Source organism: Euprymna scolopes, chromosome 46 (assembly GCF_053919585.1).
Source record: "Euprymna scolopes isolate OS-2025 chromosome 46, ASM5391958v1, whole genome shotgun sequence".
Lineage (NCBI taxonomy): Eukaryota > Metazoa > Mollusca > Cephalopoda > Sepiida > Sepiolidae > Euprymna > Euprymna scolopes.
Genome location: NC_136527.1, coordinates 100,434,787 through 100,449,423, shown reverse-complemented (window position 1 = coordinate 100,449,423; position 14,637 = coordinate 100,434,787). Strand labels below are relative to the sequence as shown.

General features: G+C 35.3%; 1 protein-coding gene across 11 annotated transcripts in view; it reads left to right on the top strand.

Annotated features, from left to right (window-relative positions):
- The window catches only part of LOC145271199 (arf-GAP with coiled-coil, ANK repeat and PH domain-containing protein 2-like), a 636,480-nt gene extending 622,910 nt beyond the window's left edge, over nt 1-13,570 (top strand). For all 11 annotated transcript variants that reach the window (XM_080126741.1, XM_080126736.1, XM_080126765.1 and 8 more), the window contains one exon: nt 13,358-13,570. In XM_080126741.1, the coding sequence (XP_079982867.1) occupies nt 13,358-13,437 (80 nt within the window). In that variant the 3' untranslated portion in view covers nt 13,438-13,570. The remainder of the gene's footprint in view (nt 1-13,357) is intronic.
- The last annotated feature ends 1,067 nt before the right edge of the window (nt 13,571-14,637 follow it).

Genomic DNA, 14,637 nt, shown 5'->3' with positions numbered 1-14,637 from the left:
GGATTCTCATCTACCTATATCTACATCCCCTCTTGTTTGGACTTAGAAAATTTCAATTGAATACACGTTGATTTGCATTGGTCTATAGGATTCTCATCTACCTATATCCACATCCACTGTTGTTTGGACTTAAAAAATTTCAATTGAATACGCGTTGATTTGCATTGGTCTATAGGATTCTCATCTACCTATATCCACATCCCCTGTTGTTTTGACTTAAAAAATTTTCAATTGAATACACGTTGACTTGCATTGGTCTATAGGATTCTCATCTACCTATATCTACATCCCCTCTTGTTTGGACTTAGAAATTTTCAATTGAATACACGTTGATTTGCATTGGTCTATAGGATTCTCATCTACCCATATCCACATCCCCTCTTGTTTGGACTTAGAAATTTTCAATTGAATACACGTTGACTTGCATTGGTCTATAGGATTCTCATCTACCTATATCCACATCCCCTGTTGTTTGGACTTAGAAAATTTCAATTGAATACACGTTGATTTGCATTGGTCTATAGGATTCTCATCTACCTATATCCACATCCCCTGTTGTTTTGACTTAAAAAATTTTCAATTGAATACACGTTGACTTGCATTGGTCTATAGGATTCTCATCTACCTATATCCACATCCCCTCTTGTTTGGACTTAGAAATTTTCAATTGAATACACGTTGATTTGCATTGGTCTATAGGATTCTCATCTACCTATATCCACATCCCCTGTTGTTTGGACTTAAAAAATTTTCAATTGAATACACGTTGATTTGCATTGGTCTATAGGATTCTGATCTACCTATATCCACATCCCCTGTTGTTTGGACTTAAAAAATTTCAATTGAATACACGTTGACTTGCATTGGTCTATAGGATTCTGATCTACCTATATCCACATCTCCTCTTGTTTGGACTTAGAAATTTTCAATTGAATACACGTTGACTTGCATTAGTCTATAGGATTCTCATCTACCTATATCCACATCCCCTGTTGTTTGGACTTAGAAATTTTCAATTGAATACACGTTGACTTGCATTGGTCTATAGGATTCTCATCAACCTATATCCACATCCCCTCTTGTTTGGACTTAGAAATTTTCAATTGAATACACGTTGACTTGCATTGGTCTATAGGATTCTCATCTACCTATATCCACATCCCCTCTTGTTTGGACTTAGAAATTTTCAATTGAATACACGTTGACTTGCATTGGTCTATAGGATTCTCATCTACCTATATCCACATCCCCTCTTGTTTGGACTTAGAAATTTTCAATTGAATACACGTTGACTTGCATTGGTCTATAGGATTCTCATCTACCTATATCATCATCCCCTGTTGTTTTGACTTAGAAATTTTCAATTGAATACACGTTGACTTGCATTGGTCTATAGGATTCTCATCTACCTATATCATCATCCCCTGTTGTTTGGACTTAGAAATTTTCAATTGAATACACGTTGACTTGCATTGGTCTATAGGATTCTCATCTACCTATATCCACATCCCCTCTTGTTTGGACTTAGAAATTTTCAATTGAATACACGTTGACTTGCATTGGTCTATAGGATTCTCATCTACCTATATCCACATCCCCTCTTGTTTGGACTTAGAAATTTTCAATTGAATACACGTTGACTTGCATTGGTCTATAGGATTCTCATCTACCTATATCATCATCCCCTGTTGTTTGGACTTAGAAATTTTCAATTGAATACACGTTGACTTGCATTGGTCTATAGGATTCTCATCTACCTATATCATCATCCCCTCTTGTTTGGACTTAGAAATTTTCAATTGAATACACGTTGACTTGCATTGGTCTATAGGATTCTGATCTACCTATATCCACATCCCCTGTTGTTTGGACTTAGAAATTTTCAATTGAATACACGTTGACTTGCATTGGTCTATAAGATTCTCATCTACCTATATCATCATCCCCTCTTGTTTGGACTTAGAAATTTTCAATTGAATACACGTTGACTTGCATTGGTCTATAGGATTCTCATCTACCTATATCCACATCCCCTGTTGTTTGGACTTAGAAATTTTCAATTGAATACACGTTGACTTGCATTGGTCTATAGGATTCTCATCTACCTATATCCACATCCCCTGTTGTTTGGACTTAGAAATTTTCAATTGAATACACGTTGACTTGCATTGGTCTATAGGATTCTCATCTACCTATATCCACATCCCCTCTTGTTTGGACTTAGAAATTTTCAATTGAATACACGTTGACTTGCATTGGTCTATAAGATTCTCATCTACCTATATCATCATCCCCTCTTGTTTGGACTTAGAAATTTTCAATTGAATACACGTTGACTTGCATTGGTCTATAGGATTCTCATCTACCTATATCCACATCCCCTGTTGTTTGGACTTAGAAATTTTCAATTGAATACACGTTGACTTGCATTGGTCTATAGGATTCTCATCTACCTATATCCACATCCCCTGTTGTTTGGACTTAGAAATTTTCAATTGAATACACGTTGACTTGCATTGGTCTATAGGATTCTGATCTACCTATATCCACATCCCCTCTTGTTTGGACTTAGAAATTTTCAATTGAATACACGTTGACTTGCATTGGTCTATAGGATTCTCATCTACCTATATCCACATCCCCTCTTGTTTGGACTTAGAAATTTTCAATTGAATACACGTTGACTTGCATTGGTCTATAGGATTCTCATCTACCTATATCCACATCCCCTCTTGTTTGGACTTAGAAATTTTCAATTGAATACACGTTGACTTGCATTGGTCTATAGGATTCTCATCTACCTATATCATCATCCCCTGTTGTTTGGACTTAGAAATTTTCAATTGAATACACGTTGACTTGCATTGGTCTATAGGATTCTCATCTACCTATATCATCATCCCCTGTTGTTTGGACTTAGAAATTTTCAATTGAATACACGTTGACTTGCATTGGTCTATAGGATTCTCATCTACCTATATCCACATCCCCTCTTGTTTGGACTTAGAAATTTTCAATTGAATACACGTTGACTTGCATTGGTCTATAGGATTCTCATCTACCTATATCATCATCCCCTGTTGTTTGGACTTAGAAATTTTCAATTGAATACACGTTGACTTGCATTGGTCTATAGGATTCTCATCTACCTATATCCACATCCCCTGTTGTTTGGACTTAGAAATTTTCAATTGAATACACGTTGACTTGCATTGGTCTATAGGATTCTCATCTACCTATATCCACATCCCCTGTTGTTTGGACTTAGAAATTTTCAATTGAATACACGTTGACTTGCATTGGTCTATAGGATTCTCATCTACCTATATCATCATCCCCTGTTGTTTGGACTTAGAAATTTTCAATTGAATACACGTTGACTTGCATTGGTCTATAGGATTCTCATCTACCTATATCCACATCCCCTGTTGTTTGGACTTAGAAATTTTCAATTGAATACACGTTGACTTGCATTGGTCTATAGGATTCTCATCTACCTATATCATCATCCCCTGTTGTTTGGACTTAGAAATTTTCAATTGAATACACGTTGACTTGCATTGGTCTATAGGATTCTCATCTACCTATATCATCATCCCCTGTTGTTTGGACTTAGAAATTTTCAATTGAATACACGTTGACTTGCATTGGTCTATAGGATTCTCATCTACCTATATCATCATCCCCTGTTGTTTGGACTTAGAAATTTTCAATTGAATACACGTTGACTTGCATTGGTCTATAGGATTCTCATCTACCTATATCATCATCCCCTCTTGTTTGGACTTAGAAATTTTCAATTGAATACACGTTGACTTGCATTGGTCTATAGGATTCTGATCTACCTATATCCACATCCCCTGTTGTTTGGACTTAGAAATTTTCAATTGAATACACGTTGACTTGCATTGGTCTATAAGATTCTCATCTACCTATATCATCATCCCCTCTTGTTTGGACTTAGAAATTTTCAATTGAATACACGTTGACTTGCATTGGTCTATAGGATTCTCATCTACCTATATCCACATCCCCTGTTGTTTGGACTTAGAAATTTTCAATTGAATACACGTTGACTTGCATTGGTCTATAGGATTGTCATCTACCTATATCCACATCCCCTGTTGTTTGGACTTAGAAATTTTCAATTGAATACACGTTGACTTGCATTGGTCTATAGGATTCTCATCTACCTATATCCACATCCCCTGTTGTTTGGACTTAGAAATTTTCAATTGAATACACGTTGACTTGCATTGGTCTATAGGATTCTCATCTACCTATATCCACATCCCCTCTTGTTTGGACTTAGAAATTTTCAATTGAATACACGTTGATTTGCATTGGTCTATAGGATTCTCATCTACCTATATCCACATCCCCTCTTGTTTGGACTTAGAAATTTTCAATTGAATACACGTTGATTTGCATTGGTCTATAGGATTCTCATCTACCTATATCCACATCCCCTCTTGTTTGGACTTAGAAATTTTGAATTGAATACACGTTGACTTGCATTGGTCTATAGGATTCTCATCTACCTATATCCACATCCCCTCTTGTTTGGACTTAGAAATTTTCATTTGAATACACGTTGACTTGCATTGGTCTATAGGATTCTCATCTACCTATATCCACATCCCCTCTTGTTTGGACTTAGAAATTTTCAATTGAATACACGTTGATTTGCATTGGTCTATAGGATTCTCATCTACCTATATCCACATCCCCTCTTGTTTGGACTTAGAAATTTTCAATTGAATACACGTTGACTTGCATTGGTCTATAGGATTCTCATCTACCCATATCCACATCCCCTCTTGTTTGGACTTAGAAATTTTCATTTGAATACACGTTGACTTGCATTGGTCTATAGGATTCTCATCTACCTATATCCACATCCCCTCTTGTTTGGACTTAGAAATTTTCAATTGAATACACGTTGATTTGCATTGGTCTATAGGATTCTCATCTACCTATATCCACATCCCCTCTTGTTTGGACTTAGAAATTTTCAATTGAATACACGTTGACTTGCATTGGTCTATAGGATTCTCATCTACCCATATCCACATCCCCTCTTGTTTGGACTTAGAAATTTTCATTTGAATACACGTTGACTTGCATTGGTCTATAGGATTCTCATCTACCCATATCCACATCCCCTCTTGTTTGGACTTAGAAATTTTCATTTGAATACACCTTGACTTGCATTGGTCTATAGGATTCTCATCTACCTATATCCACATCCCCTGTTGTTTGGACTTAGAAATTTTCAATTGAATACACGTTGACTTGCATTGGTCTATAGGATTCTCATCTACCTATATCCACATCCCCTGTTGTTTGGACTTAGAAATTTTCAATTGAATACACGTTGACTTGCATTGGTCTATAGGATTCTCATCAACCTATATCCACATCCCCTGTTGTTTGGACTTAGAAATTTTCAATTGAATACACGTTGACTTGCATTGGTCTATAGGATTCTCATCTACCTATATCCACATCCCCTCTTGTTTGGACTTAGAAATTTTCAATTGAATACACGTTGACTTGCATTGGTCTATAGGATTCTCATCTACCTATATCATCATCCCCTGTTGTTTGGACTTAGAAATTTTCAATTGAATACACGTTGACTTGCATTGGTCTATAGGATTCTCATCTACCTATATCATCATCCCCTGTTGTTTGGACTTAGAAATTTTCAATTGAATACACGTTGACTTGCATTGGTCTATAGGATTCTCATCTACCTATATCCACATCCCCTCTTGTTTGGACTAAGAAATTTTCAATTGAATACACGTTGACTTGCATTGGTCTATAGGATTCTCATCTACCTATATCCACATCCCCTCTTGTTTGGACTTAGAAATTTTCAATTGAATACACGTTGACTTGCATTGGTCTATAGGATTCTCATCTACTTATATCCACATCCCTTCTTGTTTGGACTTAGAAATTTTCAATTGAATACACGTTGACTTGCATTGGTCTATAGGATTCTCATCTACCTATATCCACATCCCCTGTTGTTTGGACTTAGAAATTTTCAATTGAATACACGTTGACTTGCATTGGTCTATAGGATTGTCATCTACCTATATCCACATCCCCTGTTGTTTGGACTTAGAAATTTTCAATTGAATACACGTTGACTTGCATTGGTCTATAGGATTCTCATCTACCTATATCCACATCCCCTCTTGTTTGGACTTAGAAATTTTCAATTGAATACACGTTGACTTGCATTGGTCTATAGGATTCTCATCTACCTATATCCACATCCCCTGTTGTTTGGACTTAGAAATTTTCAATTGAATACACGTTGACTTGCATTGGTCTATAGGATTCTCATCTACTTATATCCACATCCCTTCTTGTTTGGACTTAGAAATTTTCAATTGAATACACGTTGACTTGCATTGGTCTATAGGATTCTCATCTACCTATATCCACATCCCCTCTTGTTTGGACTAAGAAATTTTCAATTGAATACACGTTGACTTGCATTGGTCTATAGGATTCTCATCTACCTATATCCACATCCCCTCTTGTTTGGACTTAGAAATTTTCAATTGAATACACGTTGACTTGCATTGGTCTATAGGATTCTCATCTACCTATATCCACATCCCCTCTTGTTTGGACTTAGAAATTTTCAATTGAATACACGTTGACTTGCATTGGTCTATAGGATTCTCATCTACCTATATCCACATCCCCTGTTGTTTGGACTTAGAAATTTTCAATTGAATACACGTTGACTTGCATTGGTCTATAGGATTCTCATCTACTTATATCCACATCCCTTCTTGTTTGGACTTAGAAATTTTCAATTGAATACACGTTGACTTGCATTGGTCTATAGGATTCTCATCTACCTATATCCACATCCCCTCTTGTTTGGACTAAGAAATTTTCAATTGAATACACGTTGACTTGCATTGGTCTATAGGATTCTCATCTACCTATATCCACATCCCCTCTTGTTTGGACTTAGAAATTTTCAATTGAATACACGTTGATTTGCATTGGTCTATAGGATTCTCATCTACCTATATCCACATCCCCTCTTGTTTGGACTTAGAAATTTTCAATTGAATACACGTTGACTTGCATTGGTCTATAGGATTCTCATCTACCCATATCCACATCCCCTCTTGTTTGGACTTAGAAATTTTCATTTGAATACACGTTGACTTGCATTGGTCTATAGGATTCTCATCTACCCATATCCACATCCCCTCTTGTTTGGACTTAGAAATTTTCATTTGAATACACGTTGACTTGCATTGGTCTATAGGATTCTCATCTACCTATATCCACATCCCCTGTTGTTTGGACTTAGAAAATTTCAATTGAATACACGTTGATTTGCATTGGTCTATAGGATTCTCATCTACCTATATCCACATCCACTGTTGTTTGGACTTAAAAAATTTCAATTGAATACGCGTTGATTTGCATTGGTCTATAGGATTCTCATCTACCTATATCCACATCCCCTGTTGTTTTGACTTAAAAAATTTTCAATTGAATACACGTTGACTTGCATTGGTCTATAGGATTCTCATCTACCTATATCCACATCCCCTCTTGTTTGGACTTAGAAATTTTCAATTGAATACACGTTGATTTGCATTGGTCTATAGGATTCTCATCTACCTATATCCACATCCCCTCTTGTTTGGACTTAGAAATTTTCAATTGAATACACGTTGACTTGCATTGGTCTATAGGATTCTCATCTACCTATATCCACATCCCCTCTTGTTTGGACTTAGAAATTTTCAATTGAATACACGTTGACTTGCATTGGTCTATAGGATTCTCATCTACCTATATCCACATCCCCTCTTGTTTGGACTTAGAAATTTTCAATTGAATACACGTTGACTTGCATTGGTCTATAGGATTCTCATCTACCTATATCCACATCCCCTCTTGTTTGGACTTAGAAATTTTCAATTGAATACACGTTGACTTGCATTGGTCTATAGGATTCTCATCTACCTATATCCACATCCCCTCTTGTTTGGACTTAGAAATTTTCAATTGAATACACGTTGATTTGCATTGGTCTATAGGATTCTCATCTACCCATATCCACATCCCCTCTTGTTTGGACTTAGAAATTTTCAATTGAATACACGTTGACTTGCATTGGTCTATAGGATTCTCATCTACCTATATCCACATCCCCTGTTGTTTTGACTTAAAAAATTTTCAATTGAATACACGTTGACTTGCATTGGTCTATAGGATTCTCATCTACCTATATCCACATCCCCTGTTGTTTGGACTTAGAAAATTTCAATTGAATACACGTTGATTTGCATTGGTCTATAGGATTCTCATCTACCTATATCCACATCCACTGTTGTTTGGACTTAAAAAATTTCAATTGAATACGCGTTGATTTGCATTGGTCTATAGGATTCTCATCTACCCATATCCACATCCCCTCTTGTTTGGACTTAGAAATTTTCATTTGAATACACGTTGATTTGCATTGGTCTATAGGATTCTCATCTACCTATATGTACATCCCCTCTTGTTTGGACTTAGAAATTTTCAATTGAATACACGTTGACTTGCATTGGTCTATAGGATTCTCATCTACCTATATCCACATCCCCTCTTGTTTGGACTTAGAAATTTTCAATTGAATACACGTTGACTTGCATTGGTCTATAGGATTCTCATCTACCTATATCTACATCCCCTCTTGTTTGGACTTAGAAATTTTCAATTGAATACACGTTGACTTGCATTGGTCTATAGGATTCTCATCTACCTATATCCACATCCCCTCTTGTTTGGACTTAGAAATTTTCATTTGAATACACGTTGACTTGCATTGGTCTATAGGATTCTCATCTACCTATATCCACATCCCCTCTTGTTTGGACTTAGAAATTTTCAATTGAATACACGTTGATTTGCATTGGTCTATAGGATTCTCATCTACCTATATCTACATCCCCTCTTGTTTGGACTTAGAAATTTTCAATTGAATACACGTTGACTTGCATTGGTCTATAGGATTCTCATCTACCTATATCCACATCCCCTCTTGTTTGGACTTAGAAATTTTCATTTGAATACACGTTGACTTGCATTGGTCTATAGGATTCTCATCTACCTATATCCACATCCCCTCTTGTTTGGACTTAGAAATTTTCATTTGAATACACGTTGACTTGCATTGGTCTATAGGATTCTCATCTACCTATATCCACATCCCCTCTTGTTTGGACTTAGAAATTTTCAATTGAATACACGTTGATTTGCATTGGTCTATAGGATTCTCATCTACCTATATCTACATCCCCTCTTGTTTGGACTTAGAAATTTTCAATTGAATACACGTTGACTTGCATTGGTCTATAGGATTCTCATCTACCTATATCCACATCCCCTCTTGTTTGGACTTAGAAATTTTCAATTGAATACACGTTGACTTGCATTGGTCTATAGGATTCTCATCTACCTATATCCACATCCCCTCTTGTTTGGACTTAGAAATTTTCATTTGAATACACGTTGACTTGCATTGGTCTATAGGATTCTCATCTACCTATATCCACATCCCCTCTTGTTTGGAGTTAGAAATTTTCAATTGAATACACGTTGATTTGCATTGGTCTATAGGATTCTCATCTACCTATATCTACATCCCCTCTTGTTTGGACTTAGAAATTTTCAATTGAATACACGTTGACTTGCATTGGTCTATAGGATTCTCATCTACCTATATCCACATCCCCTCTTGTTTGGACTTAGAAATTTTCATTTGAATACACGTTGACTTGCATTGGTCTATAGGATTCTCATCTACCTATATCCACATCCCCTGTTGTTTGGACTTAGAAATTTTCATTTGAATACACGTTGACTTGCATTGGTCTATAGGATTCTCATCTACCTATATCTACATCCCCTCTTGTTTGGACTTAGAAATTTTCAATTGAATACACGTTGACTTGCATTGGTCTATAGGATTCTCATCTACCTATATCCACATCCCCTCTTGTTTGGACTTAGAAATTTTCAATTGAATACACGTTGACTTGCATTGGTCTATAGGATTCTCATCTACCTATATCCACATCCCCTCTTGTTTGGACTTAGAAATTTTCATTTGAATACACGTTGACTTGCATTGGTCTATAGGATTCTCATCTACCTATATCCACATCCCCTCTTGTTTGGAGTTAGAAATTTTCAATTGAATACACGTTGATTTGCATTGGTCTATAGGATTCTCATCTACCTATATCTACAACCCCTCTTGTTTGGACTTAGAAATTTTCAATTGAATACACGTTGACTTGCATTGGTCTATAGGATTCTCATCTACCTATATCCACATCCCCTCTTGTTTGGACTTAGAAATTTTCATTTGAATACACGTTGACTTGCATTGGTCTATAGGATTCTCATCTACCTATATCCACATCCCCTCTTGTTTGGACTTAGAAATTTTCAATTGAATACACGTTGACTTGCATTGGTCTATAGGATTCTCATCTACCTATATCCACATCCCCTCTTGTTTGGACTTAGAAATTTTCAATTGAATACACGTTGACTTACCTTGGTCTATAGGATTCTCATCTACCTATATCCACATCCCCTCTTTTTTGGACTTAGAAATTGTCAATTGAATACACGTTGACTTGCATTGGTCTATAGGATTCTCATCTACCTATATCCACATCCCCTCTTGTTTGGACTTAGAAATTTTCAATTGAATACACGTTGACTTGCATTGGTCTATAGGATTCTCATCTACCTATATCCACATCCCCTCTTGTTTGGACTTAGAAATTTTCATTTGAATACACGTTGACTTGCATTGGTCTATAGGATTCTCATCTACCTATATCCACATCCCCTCTTGTTTGGACTTAGAAATTTTCATTTGAATACACGTTGACTTGCATTGGTCTATAGGATTCTCATCTACCTATATCCACATCCCCTCTTGTTTGGACTTAGAAATTTTCAATTGAATACACGTTGACTTGCATTGGTCTATAGGATTCTCATCTACCTATATCCACATCCCCTCTTGTTTGGACTTAGAAATTTTCAATTGAATACACGTTGACTTGCATTGGTCTATAGGATTCTCATCTACCTATATCCACATCCCCTCTTGTTTGGACTTAGAAATTTTCAATTGAATACACGTTGACTTGCATTGATCTATAGGATTCTCATCTACCCATATCCACATCCCCTCTTGTTTGGACTTAGAAATTTTCAATTGAATACACGTTGACTTGCATTGGTCTATAGGATTCTCATCTACCTATATCCACATCCCCTCTTGTTTGGACTTAGAAATTTTCAATTGAATACACGTTGACTTGCATTGGTCTATAGAATTCTCATCTACCTATATCCACATCCCCTCTTGTTTGGACTTAGAAATTTTCAATTGAATACACGTTGACTTGCATTGGTCTATAGGATTCTCATCTACCTATATCCACATCCCCTCTTGTTTGGACTTAGAAATTTTCAATTGAATACACGTTGACTTGCATTGGTCTATAAGATTCTCATCTACCTATATCCACATCCCCTCTTGTTTGGACTTAGAAATTTTCAATTGAATACACGTTGACTTGCATTGGTCTATAAGATTCTCATCTACCTATATCCACATCCCTTGTTGTTTGGACTTAGAAATTTTCAATTGAATACACGTTGACTTGCATTGGTCTATAAGATTCTCATCTACCTATATCCACATCCCCTCTTGTTTGGACTTAGAAATTTTCAATTGAATACACGTTGACTTGCATTGGTCTATAAGATTCTCATCTACCTATATCCACATCCCCTCTTGTTTGGACTTAGAAATTTTCAATTGAATACACGTTGACTTGCATTGGTCTATAAGATTCTCATCTACCTATATCCACATCCCCTCTTGTTTGGACTTAGAAATTTTCAATTGAATACACGTTGACTTGCATTGGTCTATAGGATTCTCATCTACCTATATCCACATCCCCTCTTGTTTGGACTTAGAAATTTTCAATTGAATACACGTTGACTTGCATTGGTCTATAGGATTCTCATCTACCTATATCCACATCCCCTCTTGTTTGGACTTAGAAATTTTCAATTGAATACACGTTGACTTGCATTGGTCTATAGGATTCTCATCTACCTATATCCACATCCCCTCTTGTTTGGACTTAGAAATTTTCAATTGAATACACGTTGACTTGCATTGGTCTATAAGATTCTCATCTACCTATATCAACATCCCCTCTTGTTTGGACTTAGAAATTTTCAATTGAATACACGTTGACTTGCATTGGTCTATAAGATTCTCATCTACCTATATCCACATCCCCTGTTGTTTGGACTTAGAAATTTTCAATTGAATACACGTTGACTTGCATTGGTCTATAGGATTCTCATCTACCTATATCCACATCCCCTGTTGTTTGGACTTAGAAATTTTCAATTGAATACACGTTGACTTGCATTGGTCTATAGGATTCTCATCTACCTATATCCACATCCCCTGTTGTTTGGACTTAGAAATTTTCAATTGAATACACGTTGACTTGCATTGGTCTATAGGATTCTCATCTACCTATATCCACATCCCCTCTTGTTTGGACTTAGAAATTTTCAATTAAATACACGTTGACTTGCATTGGTCTATAGGATACCAACCATCTCGTACTGTCCAGGCTTATCGTTGCTTTACTTTGGTGATTTGGCGAGAAATAATATGTCAATGTAATTGTGCAGTATAGTTGACAAAAAAGGGGTGTAAAAGCAAATAGGCAACAAATAATTGTTACCAAATGCAGGAAGTTTTATTTTTGTTATTTATCTTTATAAATTACGCATTTGTTTACTGATTGTAATATTTGTTACATTTATCTGTTAGTGTCACTTTTACTTAGCCAACCACACATAATTAAAAAAAATTAAATGATTTAGCAATAATTTTAAACATTAATGGCGTGTTGATTATTAAAAAAACAAAACGAGATATTATTTTCACATCTAAAATAATTATAAAAAATAAAAACTTTTTCTTTTTTTTTTTTAAATGTGAACAAAAACTATATACTATTTTGCTATTTTTTTTAAATGTGGACAAAAACTATATACTATTTTGCTATTTTTTTTTAAATGTGGACAAAAACTATATACTATTTTGCTATTTTTTTTAAATATGGACAAAAACTATATACTATTTTGCTATTTTTTTTAAATGTGGACAAAAACTATATACTATTTTGCTATTTTTTTTTTTAAATGTGAACAAAAACTATATACTATTTTGCTATTTCTTATTTTCCAGGCGATGAGATTTACAATGATGTCTTCCGGGACTTCAGCAACATGGCCTCGAACTTTCCTGAAAAACTAAAACGGAAATAATAGTTGCTAAACCCACCCACCCCTCAGAATAATAAATAAAAGAAAACAAGAAAAAAAAATTGGATTATTCACGGAGGGGTGTGTGTGGCATATATCCCCCTCCCTGACCCCCACCATCCCCCATACATTGCTTTTTTTTTTTCATGTGTTACTTTGCTATGGTCATCTGTAAGAAAGGGAACAGACTGTTACTTTATGCCTCCGCATCCTCATCATCTGCCTCCCACTTCTGAGTTCTCCTTCCTTTCAACAATCCTGTTTTATAATACTCAACCATTGGCCGCTGACCCACCATCTGACCAGCCACCTAAAGACACTTTCCTGCAAATTCTTCTCGTGTGACCATATTTGCAATCCTTTGATTCCTTTTTTTTTAATTTTAGAATTGTTATAACTCGGAAAAAGAAACTTCAAATTTTATTCAGATAACCACCCCCCTCTTTTTCTATCTCTCAGTCTTTCAGATATATATATATATATATATATATATATATATATATATATATATATATAGTAAGTTAAGAAGGGTCCTAGAGTGGATGAAACGTGGAATATTCAGTGTAGCTTAATCGCCATATATATTTTATAACTTACTAACTAGCTCTACCTACGTATTGAGCACTTTTGAAGTAAATACTTAAAGTTTACGCATAAATTTATACTTTCGTATATTAATTTTATGTGAGTAAATGAAGTAGTTATATTATATATATATGGTAAAACTGGTAATTAGTAAAAACTTGGGAGTGCTCAATACTATTGCAGAGCAAATATGTTTTATTTTTTTATTATCATTTTATCTGTTTGGCTACATATGTTTCAGATGTTGGACCATATTTATGATCTAGCAACCTCGTCAGGCCTTGCAGAAGTGGTTGTTAGTTATTGGAAAAAAATGATTTTTGCAGAAGTGGTTGTTAGTTATTGGAAGAAAACAACCACTTCTGCAAGGCCTGACGAGGCTGTTAGATCATAAACATGGTCCAACATCTGAAACATATGTAGCTAAACAGATAAAACGGTAATAAAACACTAAAACATATATATATATATATATGTCGGTGGAAATATTCTTTAGTCACCTATATTTTCTTTTCATATATACCAATCCTTATTTAAGAAGCTCAATTTAATTACAGAGCATATGATGAATGAATGACAAAAGTCATTATGTTGACTATCTTACAATTTATTCCTTTA